Source organism: Oncorhynchus keta, chromosome 10 (genome assembly GCF_023373465.1).
Source record: "Oncorhynchus keta strain PuntledgeMale-10-30-2019 chromosome 10, Oket_V2, whole genome shotgun sequence".
NCBI lineage: Eukaryota > Metazoa > Chordata > Actinopteri > Salmoniformes > Salmonidae > Oncorhynchus > Oncorhynchus keta.
In genome coordinates, this window is record NC_068430.1 from 21,662,655 (window position 1) to 21,683,391 (window position 20,737).

General features: G+C 40.9%; 1 protein-coding gene across 1 annotated transcript; it reads left to right on the top strand.

Moving 5' to 3' along the window:
- Nucleotides 1-395: 395 nt before the first annotated feature.
- Nucleotides 396-2,406, top strand: LOC118388374 (transcription factor MafB). The gene has a single exon (XM_035777371.2). It carries the CDS (start codon nt 669-671, stop codon nt 1,653-1,655), a length of 987 nt encoding a protein of 328 aa, XP_035633264.1. The 5' UTR covers nt 396-668; the 3' UTR covers nt 1,656-2,406.
- The last annotated feature ends 18,331 nt before the right edge of the window (nt 2,407-20,737 follow it).

Genomic DNA, 20,737 nt, shown 5'->3' on the forward strand with positions numbered 1-20,737 from the left:
TAGCCATATTGACTATAATATATCCCTGGACATATAGCCTACAGACTACATATTTAGTCCTCAGATGCTTTGCATTCCAGCATCAGTTCCCTTGTGGTCTTTCACAATACACTATTTTAATATATCAAGTGGTGAGGTAGTGTGTGAGAGAAAGAGAAACATATGCACAAATTAAATAAAGTAGACAGTAGCCTGTAAAATGTCTAGTCTACAATATGTCTTTGCAGGTCTATGTAAAAGAAATGTTGGGCATCATTCTACATTCAACCTTTGTTGGATTGTCAAAACGCACACATCAGCTATTATGCAAATTACCCTTCTCGTCGTCTTTTTATTGGAGAAGAGCAGGGAGGTGTAGTCTATACCGTGTGACATCATGCAACCGTTCTTTATGAAGAAAGTGCGCTCGCAAGCATAAACCAGTACAGCTACACATATGCAGAGCTTTTGGCCCCGCCGTGGACTCAGAGCACCTTTCTTCTATCCGATTAAGAGGACGGTTTTCTTTCCATTTTTACGCACGCGTGTTTTCACTGTAGATTTAATTTGACGGACTTACTAATTGTATGAAGCGTCTCATCAATAGTGCAATTGTTGCAAAAGACTGCATGAAAGAATAGAGTTTTGTGCCCCTTGGAAGTGGCCAAGACAAATAGATCCTGGAAAGAATGACCGCCGAATCGCATACAAATATGGGTCTGCCGAAAACCCCTTTGGGTTATGTCAGTGAGTTCGACTTGATGAAGTTCGAAGTGAAGAAGGAGACAATGCAGGGGATTGATCACTCGTTCATTGGGCCGTGCAGCGAGCTCCAGAGACCGGACTCAGTCTCCTCTACACCGGTCAGCACCCCTTGCAGTTCGGTGCCATCGTCACCGAGTTTCAATCCGGGTGAGCAAAGGAACCCTGATGATCTTTACTGGACGCCCAGCAGTGGAGGTTATTCTCAGCAAATGTATCCCCACACTTTTGGCCTGACACCTGAGGACGCAGTGGAGGCCCTTATCGGTACCACAGTCCACGGGCACCAACCCACTCCAAACGGTCATCAACATGCTCTCCAAGCAGAATTCGAAGGGTACGGGGCGGCACATAACCTCAACGGCCATGTCCAGCAGTACCCTGGACTTATCCGTCAACCCGACGGTCTCTCGGGTCACCCTGATATGCAAGATATGCACTGCCAAAATCAATATCACCACAAGCAGGACCTCGACAGCTCGGCTCCGCACTCACCCGACTCCCAGCTTAGTGCGCACCACCTCCATCAGCAGAATCGCCACGACAGACGACTCAACGTGGAGAGCGCCTTCTCGGACGACCAGCTGGTCTCCATGTCAGTGAGGGAGCTCAATCGGCACTTGAGGGGTCTGACCAAGGACGACATGATGCGTCTGAAGCAGAAGCGCCGAACCCTGAAAAACCGTGGTTACGCACAATCGTGCCGCTACAAACGCGTTCAGCAGAAACACGTTCTTGAGCACGAGAAGACCAGCCTTGTCACACAGGTGGAGCAGCTGAAGCACGAGCTCAACCGACTGGCACGCGAGAGGGACGCATATAAACTCAAATGCGAGAAATTGACTGGTTCGAATGGTTACCATGAAACTGGGTCTACCAGTGACAACCCTTCCTCGCCTGAGTATTTTATGTGAGTTTATTCTTTGTATCAGCTACCAAAGTTATTTTACTGATTTTATTGATAAACGTATTTGTTTCAAAAATATTAATGATTTCTTACCAGTTCTTGATGCAAACGTACCATTTAATTCACCTTTTCAAATTAAGATAATACGATTTGTAATATGAATCTATAATCAATCAATCATGCATGCTGGACATGTATGGAATCTGTTGTACATTGTCACACAAGTCTTCGTGAAAATACTTTAAATAGTTCCTCTTACTTTTGTTGAATTGAAAAACCAGTCTGGTTTATGAAATTACATTACTTTTGGCTTCATGTACTAGGCCTACTCTCAATTTAGTCTTAAATGGAATCATCCATCAAAACAATTTGAAATTATTTTAATTTTTTTGTGTTAAAATCTTCACTTGAGTGGTATTCATGTGTTAATTCTGCCTGCTGTAGGCTATCTATTATAACAAATATAATGAGTACATGGGTGATGATGATGTATCTACTTGTTCTAGATATCCTTTTATGTTATATTACATTACATTTTGAGGAGCTGGTTCTGCTGGCCAGATGTGGCTAATGTTTTTGTTGTTTTCTTTCACGTACATTTATGTTAACTGTACAAGAAAAAGAGCGAGATTTTTTGAAAGTATTATTCATGCATTATTGCCTGTTAATGACCATCATTGTTACCTGTCCAGTTGTGTTGAAATCTATTGTCACCTGCTTTAGACTTGTAAAGATCAATAAAGCCATTAATACTTTTATTCTGCAACTTTGTGTTTAATCTGTTGAGTAGTCATTGGATCCACTTATAGACATTGTGCTGGCTCACTTAGCTATGTATTCATTTGGAGCTGGTCTGATTAATTTATTGATTACATTTATTGAGCATGGAAGCCAGTGGCTTTAAAATAAAAATCATATTTATTTCTCCAGAATATTTTGTTTTTACAGAGATAAAGGTTTGCTTCATGTGGCCATATTGTTAGCAGTATGAGAGTAGTTTTTTTCATGTCTATAAAGAAGAAGTGAAGTGCGACTGGCAGACATAATGTAAAGGAACATCTTGCTTACATCTAATTAAGCTAATTGATGTAGAAATATTTGATTGCTGAAAAAGAAAGAGTCATTACAACAAGAAGGAGCTCAATAAAACGCAAAATTCAAAGCTGTGACCAATGTGTTTTAGATTTTTTTTAAACAAATACAGTTGAGTGATTGATTGATTAAAATAAATGTCTCTTCATTTACACTCTTTCTTTCACCTTACTATACCTTCTATTATTACTTTCATCATGGAAAAACAAGTGCAAACCTTGCACCTGGTGTGTAAATCAGGTGCCAAGTAAGCTGCGGAATCCTTTTTTAAAAGTCTGTTCTGTGCACTGCATACAATATATCACACAAATGCCTGTGCTGCACAATACACATCATCCTACACCATTTTACTCATTCACTTGTGTGGAAGACAGAGCAGTGAAAGTCCCCAATGCACAGTGTTACATTCCAGGTTATTGGTACTGTCATGACAGGAATAAACAAAATGGGCATTTATAGTGAAAAAATGTAGTTGTATTTATTTATATTTTTACACACGGTTATTGCATTTTGCACACAGTCAACTGATTTGATAGACAAGTAATTGGAATACAAAAAGTAAATATAACTGCGAGCAGCAATGAATGGGGTTCACAGGATGACGGAAAGGACACAACACCAGTTGCATAACAAAGCAAGCACTCTATCATGTAGGAACTCATTGTCTTACATCAGATCGCAACGCTCATCCCTCAACCAATCTGTCTTGTAGGACGTGGAACACATCTAAAAAAAATTGATTTTGCTCATCCGCCTAACACTAGTTCCTAATTTTGAAAATCACTCCGCTCTCGGTAGCTATAGATGCACCTGATATTATGGCAAACCATGCTCCAGCTAGCAGCAAAGTGCAAGCTTGTTTGAATGGTCATATGTGACTCCACCTGGATTCTTATGTAGCAAAATTTGAAATTGTGTTTTTTACAGAGCTACAAAAGTGTATATCATACACTGCAGTTGAGGAACAATGTGAAAGTAATTCTGCTATGAAAGTTGATCAACTTGTAAACTTACTTTTGAGAAAATGGCCTTTGAATATTTTGGTATCTAGAGAAGCGCTCCTCTTTGTGTATACCCATTCAGGATCGTTCACACCCTTTTAGACAGTTGTAAATCATGCAGCGCCTTGTGTTACAAACGCAGATTTTAGAGAAACAACAAATGTCAGTACATATAAGTGTCTTATATCGGCTGAAAGCTTATATTCTTGTTAATATAACTGCACTGTCCAATTTACAGTATCTATTACTGTGAAAAAATGCCATGCTATTATTTGAGGGTTTGATAAATAAACAAATAAAACAATTCACCTCTGAAGGTGAAATGTCTACTTCCATTCTGAAATCTTGCTCTGATTTATCATCCAAAGGGTCCCAGAGATAACTTGATGCGTCGTTTTGTTAGATAAAATCCTTTGTCATATCATTAAAACGTCCATATAGCATGCACGATTGATTTTATATTTCCACTCGTTTAATTTGCAAAGAAGAGAATCTGTGAAGATCTAACCCTAAACATGGTTTCAACCAGTCAAATTAAGTTCGTACATATTCCTCAGATATCCTAAAACGTAACCAGACTTCACTATATCATTAGGGGTGTAGTATATCCTATAGGACACCAAATTTGGTCATAGCACGCCGATGACGAGGGCGGTCTTCACTTGAACAACTCAAACTTTGTGAACTAAGCGCCAATCGGGATCAAACAAAGCTAGTTAGATAGCCAATGAGCTGGGCTTTACGGGAGTATCTGGAAACCCTGTATCTGTCGTAAAATTTAGCTACTAACCTTGTGCGACAGCATGCCTTTTCCTTTTGGACAAAAATTATAAAAATATACACAGAGTAATAAAGTTATGAAAACTGGTTGTTTTGCAAATGTTGAACTTATAATATGGCTACTAATACTGGAAAAGCTAAATCAAAGTCCAAGTATACAGATTTCACGATATTCTTGCAAATATGAATGCAAATGTCTCCTTCACGATTTGCCCAAATGTACCTTGGTGACTTCACACTAAATGTCATGTAGTTTGCTCATACTTCAAGTTATCCGCCTGAAACTTTGCACATACACTGCTGCCATCTTGTGGACACCATCTGAATTACAACCAAAGTGATGGCTAGAACTGGGACCTTTCTCTTGAATTTCAAAGATGGTGGTATAATTATTATTATTATTTTTTTGTATTTTCTTCTACCAGATCTATTGTGTTATATTGTCATATATTCAATTCACATTTCCACAAACTTCAACGTGTTTCCTTTCAAATGGTACCACAAATATCCATATCCTTGCTTCAGGGCCTGAGCTACAGGCAGTTAGATTCAGTATGTCATTCTAGGCAAAAATGTTAAAAAAGGAGGCTATCCCCAAGAAGTTTTAACCTCTCTAGGGTATGTGGGACACTAGTGTCCCACCTGGCCAACATCCAGTAAGATTGCAGAGTGCCAAATTCAAATACAGAAATACTCATTATAAAAATTCAAAAAACAAAACATATTTTACATAGGTTTAAAGATGAACTTCTTGTGAATCCAACCACGGTGTCAGATTTTAAATATGCTTTACAGCGAAAGCATACCATACGATTATTTGAGAACATAGCCCAGCAGACAAATCATTACAAACAGTAACCAGCCAAGCAGAAGAGTTACACAACTCAGAAATAGAGATAAAATTAATCCCTTACCTTTGATGATCGTCATATGGTTGCACTCAGAAGACATTCATTTACTCAATAAATGTTCCTTTTGTTCGATAGTCTCCTTATATCCATAAACCTCCGTTTTGTTTGCACGTTTTCTTCAGTAATCCACAGGCTAAAACACATTCAAAACAGGCAGACAAAAAAATCAAAATTGTATCCGTAAAGTTCATATAAACATGTCAAACGATGTTTATATTCAATCCTCAGGTTGTTTTTAGCCTAAATGATCTATAATATTTCAACCGGACAATAACATTGTCAATTTAAAAAGTAAACAAGAAAGGCTCTCTCTCGGTTGCGCACATGAAAAAGCTTTGTGACACAACAAGGGTCCTCTCATTCAGACTGGTCTTACTCCCGCATTTATCAGAATACAAGCCTGAAACAATTTCTAAAGATTGTTGACATCTAGTGGAAGGCATAGGAACTGCAATTTGAGTCCTAAGTCAATGGATACTGTAATGGCATTGAATAGAAAACTACAAAACCAACAACAGAAAAACGACTTCCTGAATGGAATTATCTCAGGCTTTCGCCTGCCAAATCAGTTCTGTTATACTCACAGATACTATTTTAACAGTTTTGGAAACTTTAGAGTGTTTTCTATCCAGATCTATCAGCTATATGCATATCATATCTTCTGGGCCCGAGTAGCAGGCCATTTAGTTTGGGCATGCTTTTCATTATTATTATTATCCAAAATTGCGAATGCTGCCCCCTACCCTAGAGAAGTTCAGCTTTAGCCCCACACATCTAGTTTCGCTCTCGGAGCGCACGCTTGATGTTCTGGCCGATTATTTGATTACCTAGGGATAACATGAAAACAGCCTAACCAGCTCTGCTGACAACAATTTCATTACACTTTTTTGCAGACTTTTACAGGTGTTGTACACACGTCATGTAACGTTAGCTAACAAGCCAGCCAGCTAACGTTAGCTAGTTAAACAACAATGAACACTTTGCCAATAATGCCACAGTGCTGGGAGCTAACCAACCAGGTTCAATGTTAGCTAGCTAACATTAGGCTCTAACTAGAAAAGCAAACTGCTCTGGGATACGAATAATAACTTCCGCTAGGGAGCCAGCCAGCTAATATTAGCTAGCTAACAGTAGACTTTAGCTTGAAATGAAACCACTTTCTGTCAAAGTTAGAAATGTGTAATATCTGAAAACCCTAGACTATCTTACCTGTATACATCATCATGTATGATGGGCGCGTCTCTGTGTCAGGAATGCCATGCCACGGTTGCCCTTAGTTTGAAGATGTAATCTAGAGACAGGTGTTTTCTCCATCTCTTTAGCTATCATACTCTAATTCCACTGATTTCAAAACTTGATCCTCCAGGAAGTGGAGAGCAACAACTATGCAGCTCCACTACACAATAAAAAAAAATTTAAACAGCGTTCGACAGTATTACCAACACAGACTGATGAGCTCAAATAGACAGACGCCTTCTATATGCCAGACCAATCCGAACTCATCTCTCAGCATGTCCAGCCCACTCATTATCTAAGCCAATCATAGCTATCGGGAAGGTTGCTTCCTTTTTTTGTGGCTTAACCAACAAGGCTCGTAATTTAACCATTTTATTGTATTTATAGATGGCATACACGTTTGTTATTAAAGCACATGAATGTTTGCAAGTTTGAGAAGGCATTTCTGCCCAAAAACGCATTTTGATCCAAAAATATTTTTTACGTTCAAACGGCTCTCCTGCGAAGTCGTGACTTGCGACATATGCCTAGTTTCCTGAATCGGGTCACATATGGTAGCTAGTTTGCCTGCTTGTTGAGGAAGTTATAAAGCAACAAAGTTATGAGACTGTTCTCAGAAATTATCATGTATCTGACTCTGGCAGCTGCCACTGTGCCTCACTACTTTGTAACATTTGGCCAACGCAATAACGTCGCAGAGAGCAGTAAACTGTGCTGTAGAACTCGGCACACTAATCACGGCAGATCATTAGCTAAAAGTTCACTACACTAGCTAGCTAGCTGCAGGGATTATTCAGCATTGATTGTGTGAACTGGCGTTGTTAGCATCCCTGCCTTTTGTTTCATATGGATTGAGTTGAGATTAGTTCAGCCAGCAGACACTTACTGTTGGCTAGGAAATGTTTATGTACATTTCGAATTTTAGTGTCACGCCCTAACCATAGAGAGCTTTTATTCTCTATGTTGGTTAGGTCGTGGTGTGATTTAAGGGTGGGTTATCTAGGTGAGTTATATTTCTATGTTGGCCTAGTATGGTTCCCAATCAGAGGCAGCTGTTTATCGTTGTCTCTGATTGGGGATCATATTTAGGTAGCCATTTTCCCATTGTGCTTTATGGGATTTTGTCTATGTCTAGTTGCCTGTGAGCATTATATTAGCTTCACGTTTAATTTGTTCGTTTTGTTCTTTTGTTCTTTAAAGTTTTCTATTCCAAAATAAAGGATGGAAACATACCACGCTGCATCTTGGTCCAAGATCTCACCACAAACGAACCAAGCAGCGTGGCCAGGAGGAGTAGACATCCTGGACTTGGGAGGAGATAATGGCAGGAGATGAAAGCCTTCCATGGAAGCAGACGCAGGAGGATCAACGGCAACGCTGAAGTTCACGACCATGACGGAAGCCCGAGAGGCAGCCCCAAAAAATGTTTTGGGGGAGGCACACGGGTTGGTCGGCGAAGCCGAGGGGCGAGTCTAAGAGCGAAGAGGAATATTGGGATAGACTGAGCAAGGAGTATTGTGAGATAGTTGAGGGGAGTGATGAAGTAGAGTGGATGTTTTGGTGTCTGGAGCAAGACAGTCGCCGTGAGGAACGTGGGACCAGTCAGGCACAATGTTTTGCGGAGATACGCAATGTGTCTCCAGTGTGCATCCACAGCCCAGTGCATTCTGTGCCAGCTCCTCGCACTTGCCGTGCAAAAGTGAGCATCCAGGACGGGTTGTGCCGACTCAGCGCTCCTGGTTTCCAGTACCCCTTCTCGGTCCAGGATATCCTGCGCCGGCTCTACGCACTGTGTCGCCAGTGTGCCTTCACAGCCCAGTGCATCCTGTGCCTCCTCCCCGCACTCGCCCTGAGGTGCATGTCATCAGCCCGGTGCCACCTGTACCGGTCCCACGCATCAGGCCTCCAATGCGCCTCCACAGTCCAGAGCTTCCGGCGACAGTTCCCAGTTCAGAGCTTCCGGCGAAGTTTCACAGTCCAGAGCTTCCGGCAAAGTTTCACAGTCCGGAACCTCCAACGATGGTCCACAGTCCAGAACCTGCTTTGACGGTCCACAGTTCGGAACCTCCTGAGATGGTCCACAGTCCGGAACCTCCTACGACGGTCCGCGGTCCGGAGCCTCTAGCGAAGGTCTGCGGTCCGGATTCCCCGGCGCCGAACCACAGTCCGGTGTCCCCGGCGACAATCTATGGCCCGGAGTCCCCGTCGACGATCCACAGTCCGGAGCATCCGGCGATGATTCAAGGTTCCGGTTCCTCTGGCGATGACCCACGGTCCGGTTCTTCCGGCAACGAGCCACGGTCCGGTTCCTCCGATGACATTTCCACGAGCGGAGTGGGTACTTCGCCCCGCACCGGAGCCGCCCCCGACGGTTGATGCACACCCGGACACTCCCCTATTGAGTCAGATTTTGCGGCCGGAGTCCACACCTTTTGGGGGAGGGTGCTGTCACACCCTGACCATAGAGAGCTTTTATTCTCTATGTTGGGTAGATCAGGGTGTGATTTAAGGGTGGGTTATCTAGGTGAATTATATTTCTATTTTGGCCAAGTATGGTTCCCAATCAGAGGCAGCTGTTTATCGTTGTCTCTGATTGGGGATCATATTTAGTTAGCCATTTCCCATTGTGCTTTGTGAGATCTTGTCTATGCCTGTGAGCATTATATTAGCTTTATGTTTCGTTTGTTCATTTTATACTTGAAAGTTTTCTATTCCAAAATAAAGGATGGAAACATACCACACTGCATCTTGGTCCACTCCTTATAACAATCGTGACATTCAGAAATAGTGATTCTACTACCACAAAACACCTTAGCTAGATGTAGAATTAGGTAGTGAAGACTTCCTCATGAAAAAATGTAAATATTAGCTCTAGGTGTATAGTTTCTGGTAAAATTTTGAGGATGATTTCTCTAACTCTTTTGAGGATGAAAGGGCACTCGGGGGAAAAGGTCAATATAAGGGGATATCTTTATGTATATATTTCTGGATATCAAACATTTGATTAGATATAAGGAGTAGACATACTCCAGACACGCATGTCCTTAATTTCATATATGGAGCTAAGATATTCTCTGCAATGGGAGTTTCTACTTGCATCCAATCCGGACCTCAGAAATCTCCCTGCTACTATGAGTCCATGGATATATCCGGGGTGAGATATGTTCAAGACACTCACCTGATGCGTGTGAACCCGCTTACATATGTGTAGAATATTCTAACTCCGGAAAGGGTATGTGTCAACATGTTGACATATCTAAGCCTATACGTAGGGATTAAAGAATCAACATATTTCCAGAAATGTATCATATCTGTAGGCATTACCTGATAATTTATGTATGTATTTATGTATGTACATTTCAATAGATATTCTTACATGATATGTACTATTCATCCTCATGTCTGATCGAAAATGGGCTAAATCTGACTCCATTTTATTTTACCTGTTCAAGTGCCGAAAATCATTGTGCTTCTTCACATGAAGGTGACATATCTGAGCATGCATTTGCACCATATTCAGTTGTAGGCTATACAAGGCACGGAAAGGGAAACATAGTCATATTTAATCAAAGTCGTTATTTCCAAAGCTATTTCTTTTGTGAGCTCCTATCACAACACGTTTTTATAAAGATGCAAACATAGGCCAATCTTTGCTAAACATTGATTTTATTTATTTAACAGAAAATAAAAGTTGCACACCCTCAATCCCCCTGATTAAACTTTGTTATGGACAATAGATGCGATGAGTGCAGATTGGATCGTCAGCGGCGGTCCCTTGCAGTCCTGACCCAACGTGATGGTAGTTATGGTCTGTGATCCCCTCCAAACTGTCAATGCATAAATCATTAATTAAAATTGTGTCAATATTGCAAAAAAATATTGTAATTTCACCTAACAATACCACAAGGTAGCTACTCTAACTGCTTCATTCACCATGAGAAAACTAACTGGAACAAGCTAGATAGCCTAGTTAGCTTATATTAACCAGTAAAGTTAATACAAAATACTCCTAAACATTTTAAAATGTTAACGTTAGCTGTTCCCTTGAGGCTATTTCGATATTTGTTTACTAGCTATGCTACAGGTTAGCTTTTATCGTAATGGCTACTGGCCAGATTAGCTAGCATTCTTGATTCTAGTTACTAAAATGAATAAAACATCTAAAAAAATGACAGTTGGAACTCCACAGCTGAAAATACATGATTATTGTTGCTAGGCAACCAGTTACAGTGCTTATGGTTTCAAAATGACTTTATCCAGATGGAAATACAAAAATTATAGCTAGCGTCTGAAAGAATGATATGGATTTAATATTTGTCAAATTATTGAGCATGTCCTCAACTCATATAAGCATCAGAAATGTTCCTTATTTAGCATATCAAAATTCACATCAAGATCCTGATATGAACCTCACTCAAGAGCATATGCATTGTATATGCTGAAAATATACTATGTAGGCCTACTGTCAGTATTTCTCAGCATATAGAGAAAATAAGATAAGAAGTCCACATAGGCCTATCTCAGGATATCTAATGAGTCAATATCATGTATGACTTATGGGGGGAATCCAAAAATGATTTGTGCACGAAATAAAAATATAGATTTCATATTTGTCAAATTATTGAGCGTGTGCTGAAAACTCAGAAATGCATCAGAAATCATCCTTATTTTCAGCATATCGAAAAGCCCATCAAGATCCGGAGATGGACCTCAGCCAAGAGAAGGATATCTGGAATCAATATCGCTTCACATCTTGAATGTGCTGAGAAAACACAAATATGCAATGTATACAGTCAGTATTTGTCAACATAAGGAGAGAAAGTAGGATGTTGCATATTTCAGGATATTGAATGAGGTCATATCCAGGCATAAGAAATGTCCATGTGTGATATTCAGAGTAATCCCAATATCATATATATCTAAAAGAAACATCTGGATTCGGAATTCGCCAAGATATGGTGCATATCCACAGGATATGGTGCATATCAACTCAAAATATTAATTGGAAATTGTCTGTATTCTTTAAAATATCAATATTGACCCTTTTAACCCAGTGGATGATGTCAGCTTGTATATTGTAGCCGGACTTCTTTTTAGCTATCCCATCAGTGTTTTCGAGTTATTAGACAGATCAGTGCAGACAGCCGTATCTGATGTGAGACGATGGTAAAAACTATCTTCCTTTATGTGCAATCGTGAGTCTATTTAAAAAAAAAATCTGAAGTGAATCTGAGGTATGGTTCATGAGGAGATAATTATTACAGATGATTTTGAGCATTAGTGTTACATTTGCAAATAATTAGTTATTAATAGTTTCCTTGTTTTTTGAGGTATCAATACCAAATTTAGTGTGGTTCATGTAAGGGACATCCATGATAGCGATTTCAAGTTTCACGTTGATAGGCCACTGTGGAGATGATTGATTTAAATGGACGCGTAAAATCTGATTTATGATTTGTCAATAACTCAGCCATCATTTGAATAGTACATTAGCTTTTCTCAAACGAAGATAGATGTACCATCGGCCTACATTCCAAATGTGGTGTCATTTGGTCTTTTTGATTCATGAGAATAATATTTTTAAAGTATTTTTTGCATATTTTAGTATATTAGTGTATGTGCTAATATGCAACTACTGGTATAGTGTGGCCATCTTTGAATGCATCAATGTTATTTTCTCATACTCTTTAGGGACTTTTGTGATGAGTTCAAATACAACATCTGACTTTTAGTCCGCGAGAAAACATTTTAATGATTATTTTAAGCATTAAGTCCAAAAACTGAATTGTTCATAGTTTCCTTATTTTTTAGGATATCAATGCCAAACTTAACATGGTTCATCATGGTAATGTATTTGATGACGATAAAAGGTTTCAAACTGATAGTCCATTGTGGAGTGGATATATAATGAATTGAAATGGAAATCTGATTTCCTGATTCATTAATAACTCAGCCATCTCTTAAACAACCCCTTAGCTTTTCTCAAACTAAGTTAAGAGATGTACCATGGGCCTACATACCAAGTTTTTATTTTGACTTATTGTTCATGAGAATATGTTTTTTCAAAGGTTTTCAAAAATTTGAAGTTTGAGGAAAATCTATCCTGATAGACCTTTTTGGTGCTTGAGGCAAATGTATTCAGCTTGAAGAAAGACAGCGACATACAAAGTTTAAAGTCTCTAGATCCCACAGGGAAGCGGATATGAGGGTTTAAGTGAGACTGTTTATAACAGCGGCACTTATTTGCTAATCGGTGCCATTCTTTTTGACCAAGTACTCAAGGCTTCTAGAGTATGTGTTCCAAATGAGAAAAAAGTTACCAATCTATGCTTGAGTTATTTGACCATCTCAGGGAAAAAAACAATCCTAAGAATAACATTAGGTTTCACAGCTTTGCTGTGAACCCCTAATAATAAACTCTTTTCCATACCAATGCACTCATTTGGCTCATGACAAATGAAAGGATGAGTGTCTTTTTTCTCTGTGCTGACCTTTGACCTTCATGGACGGCTGCTTCCTGAGGGACCCCTGGATGTGAAGGTACTGAAGACTCGCTGGCTGGGGCTGCGTGGTGGAGATAATATGAGTGGAAATCAGGCTTCCCCTCTGCTCTCTTCCTCAGACAAACAGGTCACCTCTGCATTCATTAACAGAGGAAAAGAGAAACACCAAGCACAGCACATTGTTGTGCACTTGTCTCTTTCAGTGAACTCTATAGGGTATTTTTCATTAGAACTGTTCCAACCTTTTTAGTTATTTTCAAGTTTTGGTAAAGGTTTAATATGATGAAAGGAAACACCTTGGACAAAAGGTGACAGTTTCTGCCTGGTGAACAGTGCTGAAATGCACAGAACCAACCATATTCACAATACATGCAGTGGAGTTGATCTTAGAATGTATCTTCATAAAATGTCCATGAAATGATGGCGATCATTTAATACTTTCTGTAGATCTAAAAGTTAAATGTATATAATGCAATCACAAACTTCGTTACTGAAATCTTGTTCAGATTTGTATTTTTGTTATTTTATTTAACCTTTATTTAACTAGGCAAGTCAGTTAAGAACAAATACATATTTTACAATGATGGCCTACCCCGGCCAAACCCTTCCTAACCCGGATGATGCTGGGCCAATTGTGCGCCGCCCGATCACGGCCGGATGTGATAAAGCCCTGGATCGAACCAGGGTGAGTAGTGACGACTCGAGCACTGAGATGCAGTGCCTTAGTCCGCCACTCGAAAGCCCGGATTAAGGGGCTTCTCAGAATCGTATATGTGGAGAAATGGCTTGGAATACGTTTAATTGAAATTGTGCACCATCATTTTATATTACTGTATAATTACACAATATATACACATTTGTACAATGTGGTTGGTGTGACTGGATATTGATTTTAATAAAATGTTGTACATCTATTACATTTGCAAACAAACTCATTTATTGTATTAAGCCTTCCCTCACGTTTTATCACACTAATTGTATTTAAAATCTCTGAAATTAGGCAAGTTGCAAAGATATTTAACATTTGTATGTGCTACAGTACTATACCAAACATGTAGCCTAAATAGGCTAGCACAATATTTGCAATTCTTTCACAATAAAGTGGGACATAAATGTGTAGTTATTTTTGGTATGATATTTACATATACCCACTGGCTGTTCAGTAGACACAATAAAATTGCATTAAAAAATACATTGAAAACAGATTGAAGTGTTGTCTCAGTGTGTGTTCTTTTTCCCTCCACAGTTAGATGAGCAGGTAGGGTACTATTGGCTCTAACCTTTAACCTGGCTGACTGTTTCTCCTCCACTCGTATATTACCTCACAGTGTTGACCTTAACCTCTGTGCAGTGTGCAAACTGCCTCAGAAACAGAGCACAGGTGCAAAGGCACTTTCCCACTAAAAACAGAAGGTAGATTCCTGGAAGGTCACCCCACTGCTCAGGGTGAGGATCAAGTGGTCTGTAGCGTCTTCAGCTTACCATCACCAATGTGACAAACAGGAGGAGAAATACGTGAAACAGGGATGGACCCACCCCAAGATCTAAATATTGACTCTAATAACCAGTGCAGTTACCTTGCAAAATCCCACTGGAAAATCTTTTTTTCACACACTTTCATCTGCATAAGAATGTGTTTATTTGTGTTTGTGTGTGTGCCTGTGTGCACGTGTGCGTGCATGTCTGCCTGCATGGTCACTGTGTTCAGTATGGAGTAGACTGTTGGAAGAGAGGAGACAGCGGTTTGTGGTCCTGTAACACAGCTTGCAGGGTGCCATTGTAAAAGCCATTAGCCAGCTCTTTTTCTTTGCATGTGATACGCTAGTGTGCCTGATGTGGGAGCCCAGCACTTCCCCCTCCTTGCTCGCGGCCTCGCTCTCTGCCACCAACACCCCCACCTCAAACCCACCGCCTCAGGCTGATTACTGAGTCAGCAGGAGGAAAAGGTGTCTGCTTCTCCGTGGCGTCAGAGAGAGTTGAAGAGAGTGGAGAGAATGTTGGATAGAGAAAATAGACGAGAGATTGAGAGGAGATATAATATATAGATGCGAGAACAAGCGAAACAGAGAAATATTGAGATAGTTGAGAGCAAGAGTGGTTGAGAGGGAAGAAAAAATGAAGAAGGAGGGCAATCATCATCAGTCACCTTTACTCCTTTCAATGTCACAAACGGTGAACCTTCATTGATACCAGCAGGTCATCACAGTAGAGTAGACCATTTTAAAGTGTCATCATCATTTATTACAGTTGGTTTAGTTGTATTTGTAATGTAATAAATATCAATAGACTGTTTAACTTTAAACTCTCTCACTCAATAAAAATGTGTAAACGGAGGTGACAACATTCATTTAGGGATACTGCTCTCAGTTGTAGGGATGGTGACTGTGAGATGAGGTTTGGGGCAGGCAAATGGAATTCTGCTTGGCGCTTTGTGCTGGTTTGCAGAGGCCTGGCTGCTCCCAGTGGGCACTGGTGACAGAGGAATGTCAGAGATGTGCGCCATTGTGTGGGGAGATGCACAGGAATGCCGGCCGCCAGGCTGCAGTGTCACCAATGAACACAGCCAGGGGCGTCAGTAAAGGAGGGGTGCGGGGCAAAAGGGGCTGTTCCTTCTCAAACATGAAGCCAATCCACCACCGCCGTTCTCACAGTCATACCCATTATTTAGCTAAACCCATACATCAGAAATGCAAGACCTTGGTATAACATTATAACTAATCCCGCTCCTGCCAACAGTTCCAGTAAAATTATTATTTCTCATTATTCAACTGCTTGCTGAGGATATTTCTATAATAATACCATCCACTGACCAGACATTTGACCTCTACAGCAGCAGGACGTTACCAGTCAGAGCCAGTTATTTCCAACTTAACCATTGTTATTGTGCAATGGATGAGGCTGGTTCAGATGACCAGTCTATCTGTGACTTCACATGAACAGCAGAGCAAAGAGTGGAGTAGAGGATGAAAGGGGGGGGTTCCTCTTTCACTTCCTATATGAGGGTCCAGTCAAGTGACTCTTTGTGAGAGCGGGTTGTGTAGTGCAGGAAAATGCAGCTTGTGGTTTCCGCTCAGGATGTCCAGTCCTATCTGTGCAGAGTTGTGACAGTCTGAATGATTCACAGATTGTGCATGCACATGCACATGCACACATGCACTCATGCACACACACAAACATGTACATTAGGTTCATTATTGAAAGTACTGCATGATCCTAAATGTATTAGTCAAGTCTCTCAAGTCTTAAGTTTCTCTTGTTCCTAAAGCTAGTCCCTTGGGCATACCATAAAATACACGTCTTCAAGCCACATTGTAAAGGGTTGTATTGTAATTATGTTGGCACTACTGTAAATGTCCCAGGTTATCACATGACGGCCTTAGCAGGCTTCAGCAGAGGACACTCATGATTCAGATTAATGTGTAGCTCCAGTGTTGTAATAAAGGTTGCAAGCTATCTGGTTTGATGTCATAGAGCGTCAGGAGACGATACTGTTTACTGCGTGTTTGCAGGCGTGAGTCACTGAGGATCTGATAAGGATCCCCCCCAATCACGTCTCACTGAGCACTTCTGAGAGGGATGTGACAAAGTCCTGTCAGATTACTGACCATGGACTTTTGAGACAGAGCAAAGGTGATGTTCTGCATATAATAATTCCCAGTTTAAAGGCCCTCAACAACTGTAACAACAATTAAATGGGGGGTATCTATATAATTTGAATATCAGATCGAAATCCAGACATGAGTACAATGTAACGTTTAAATAAATTGTACAGAGACCTAAAATCATCTTGTGTCGAATTCCTACCCTTGTGCTTCTGAAACTCCTGACAGTTATTACAGTAAACAGTGCTTTCTCTTTTTTTTCTATTCATAGAGGTGACATGGCAGTTGATTGGCAGAGAGGGGAACATGAAAGTTAATCCATGTAGTGCTTAATGAACAGAGTGCAGCAGCAGTAAGCTGGAGGTCAAAGATTGAAACTGGTCATGTGAGAGATAACAGAGAGAAGAAAGAGAGAGTGGTTGAAGGAGAGAAAAAAACTAGTAGGAGTTCCTCTGTCCCTCACTCTCGTTCCCCTGCTAGGATTTCCTGCTCTGTTTTATGGGGGTCACGCAGCTGGCAGGCGCCCTCCTGTTTCAGTCCATAACGATGACAGGCCTCCATTAGTGCCCAGTAGAAACATGAGCCACGCAGGTTAACTCAGGCTGTTCCCCCTTGACTGCCTCTTCCCTTTTCACAGCCCTGGCACTGGTTCTGGTTCTGTATCTGGACGGCAAGGGCAGAGTTGGGGCTCTCAGTGTTGTTAGCAAAGCACTGCTGATAAAGGCTCAGCCCCATTCAGACGCCAGTCTGCCCCCGTGTTGAGTTCAACACAAACTGCAAAGCAAGTCCCGAAACTGTGTGGTCTTATGCACAGCTGTTTAGTGTTTGAAGTAATGAGACTGACATCCTGAAGTCACTGAGGCGTTTGGCAAGTAGGCTGTTGTTGTAAAGCTAAATAGCTGTTTCCTCATGGTTCAATAATAAAGCAGAACTCTAATTAAGATTAGGATGATGTGACAGTGAGAATGAATAAGAAGGTAGAGTGTCACAACAAATGTTAGTATGTGTGACTGCCTGGCGTATGTGCATGTCTGTTTGTGTGTTTGGAACAGGGTTAGATCCTTCTCTGCTGCTGGGGTTAGCTATGCTGGACAGTGACTTAAATGTCTTGTCAGTTGTTTATCCTAAAGGCTGCATTCATATGTGGCTACATTCATACATTAACATTAAGAAGTCTAGTCACAGGCGTCTTTTGGTTTGTATGACTAACCCCAGATTTAGGGAGGGACTTCCTTTAAAGACAAGATTGTGCAATTTAGAAGTAAAGAGGAAACTTGCTCACCATCTGTCATTCTTTGGTAGAAACTAAGGTAAAAATATAGATTTACCGGAAAATTGCTCATCTTCTTACAATAAAGAGTGAATACGAAACTTCACTTTGACAGTAAACACGTCTGGAAAAAACAATTAGCCTTATACCCAATAGAGCACTCCTCATTCATCGACCTGGCCAAGGCTTTCGACTCTGTCAATCACCACATTCTTATCGGCAGACTCAACAGCCTTGGTTTCTCAAATGACTGCTTCACCTGGTTCACCAACTACTTCTCAGACAGAGTTCAGTGTGTCAAATCCGATGGCCTGTTGTCCGGACCTCTGGCAGTCTCTATGGGGGTGCCACAGGGTTCAGTTCCTGGGCCGACTCCTTTATCTGTATACATTAATGATGTCGCTCTTGCTGCTGGTGATTCTCTGATCCACCTTAATGCAGACGACACAATTGTGTATACTTCTGGCCCTTCTTTGAACACTGTGTTAACTAACCTCCAGACGAGCTTCAATGCCATACAACTCTCCTTCCGTGGCCTCCAACTGCTCTTAAATGCAAGTAAAACTAAATGCATGCTCTTCAAACAATCGCTACCCACACCTGCCCGCCCGTCTAGCATCACTACTCTGGACGGTTCTGACTTAGAATATGTGGACAACTACAAATACCTAGGTGTCTGGTTAGATTGTAAACTCTCCTTCCAGACTCACATTAAGCATCACCAATCCAAAATTAAATCTAGAATCGGCTTCCTATTTCACAACAAAGCATCCTTCATTCATGCTGCCAAACATACCCTCGTAAAACTGACTATCCTACCGATCCTTGACCTTGGCGATGTCATTTACAAAATAGCCTCCAACACTCTACTCAGCAAATTGGATGCAGTCTATCACAGTGCCAGCCGTTTTGTCACCAAAGCCCCATATACCACCCACCACTGCGACCTGTATGCTCTCGTTGGCTGGCCCTCGCTTCATATTCGTCGCCAAACCCACTGGCTCCAGGTCATCTAAAAGTCTTTGCTAGGTAAAGCCCCGCCTTATCTCAGCTCACTGGTCACCATAGCAGCACCCACCTGTAGCACGCGCTCCAGCGGGTATATCTCACTGGTCACCCCCAAAGCCAATTCCTCTTTGGCCGCCTTTCCTTCCGGTTCTTTGCTGCCAATGACTGGAACGAATTGAAAAAATAATTAAAGCTGGAGACTCATATCTCCCTCACTAGCTTTAAGCACCAGCTTTCAGAGCAGCTCTCAGATCACTGCACCTGTACATAGCCCATCTATAAATAGCCCATCCAACTACCTCATCCCCCATACGGCTATTTATTTGATATATTTTGCTCCTTTGCACACCAGTATCTCTACCTGAACACTCATCTTCTACACATCTATCACTCCAGTTTAATTGCTATATTGTAATTATTTCGCCACTATGGACTATTTATTGCCTTACCTCCCTTATCCGACCTCATTTGCACACACTGTATATAGACTTTTTATATTGTATTATTGCTATATTTTTTTATTCCATGTGTTACTCTGTGTTGTTGTTTGTGTCACACTGCTTTGCTTTATCTTGGCCAGGTCGCAGTTATGTAAATGATAACTTGTTCTCAACTAGCCTACCTGGTTAAATAAAGGTTCAATAAATAAATAAATGAAATGGTAATTTAGTGAGTTTACTCTGGGTGTCATTACCATGAGTTTGGTCTTGGCGTCTTGCTATATTTTAGATAAAGTTCTATTGGCAGTTGGGTGCTAAGATGTACTATCTGGGAGTTGGGTGTGTCCATCCAAGACCAATGTGTCATGTCAACTTCTCTAATGTGTCATACCTCTCCTCTCTCTCCATTTTTATCAAAAGTTTGTGTTTCTCAGAAGAGCCTTAAAAGGCCTCAAGGCCACTCCTCCCTCTGGTTTCTTCTTGACATCTTTTTCCTTCCTCCTTCTCTTCTTCCAATACAGTCATAACAGCTGAAATGGTTGCTTTTCCCATACACACACCCATTCTTTGATTCCAAACCCAGTTTTCTCACCATCATTAAAGTCTGGCTAACACAAACAACTAAAGCAACCAGACGCAAACCAATTCTGTGCTGTGGTCTAACTGCATGGAGGAGGGCTTTTCATTGACACAGCATAGAGCCTATAAGAGTTATATTTAAGGCCAAGTCATCCTTTATACATTATGCTTAAGTATTTGTTTTCTCTTTTTGTGGTTGAGATACAGGAAGTACTTTGTTCTGGGATTTTAACAACAGAAAGAAGAAAAAACCCAAGCAGTATTTTCCCAGAGTAGGAAAACAAATGAGAAGATTGAAAGTTGAATGACCATGTTCTTTCGAAGTGGTAAGCAGATTTTGGGGAAAACAGTTGAAGTATTAATTAAATGTTCTTCTCCCCTTCCTTTTTATTTATCTCCACTGTCCACTTTTCTTTTTGTATGCTATCTTACTTGATAGCATGCGCAAACACAAGATACAGAGCCTCATTCCTGTTAATACAAATCTGTTGACATGACAAAGGGCGTGCTAGAATAGAGAAGGGAGAGAGGTCTGTTTAAGGGGATACCATGCCCACATGTGGCTGAGCAGTGATCCTGCATCCCTCACAGACAATATGTTGTGTAACTGTGTAACAGGGGTTTACAGACCCCTGACGTGTGACCCCACGCCGTTTGACCTTAACCT

Coding starts and splice junctions, on each gene's coding strand:
- LOC118388374 (XM_035777371.2), top strand. CDS start 669: ATGACCGCCGAATCGCATACAAATATGGGTCTGCCGAAAACCCCTTTG.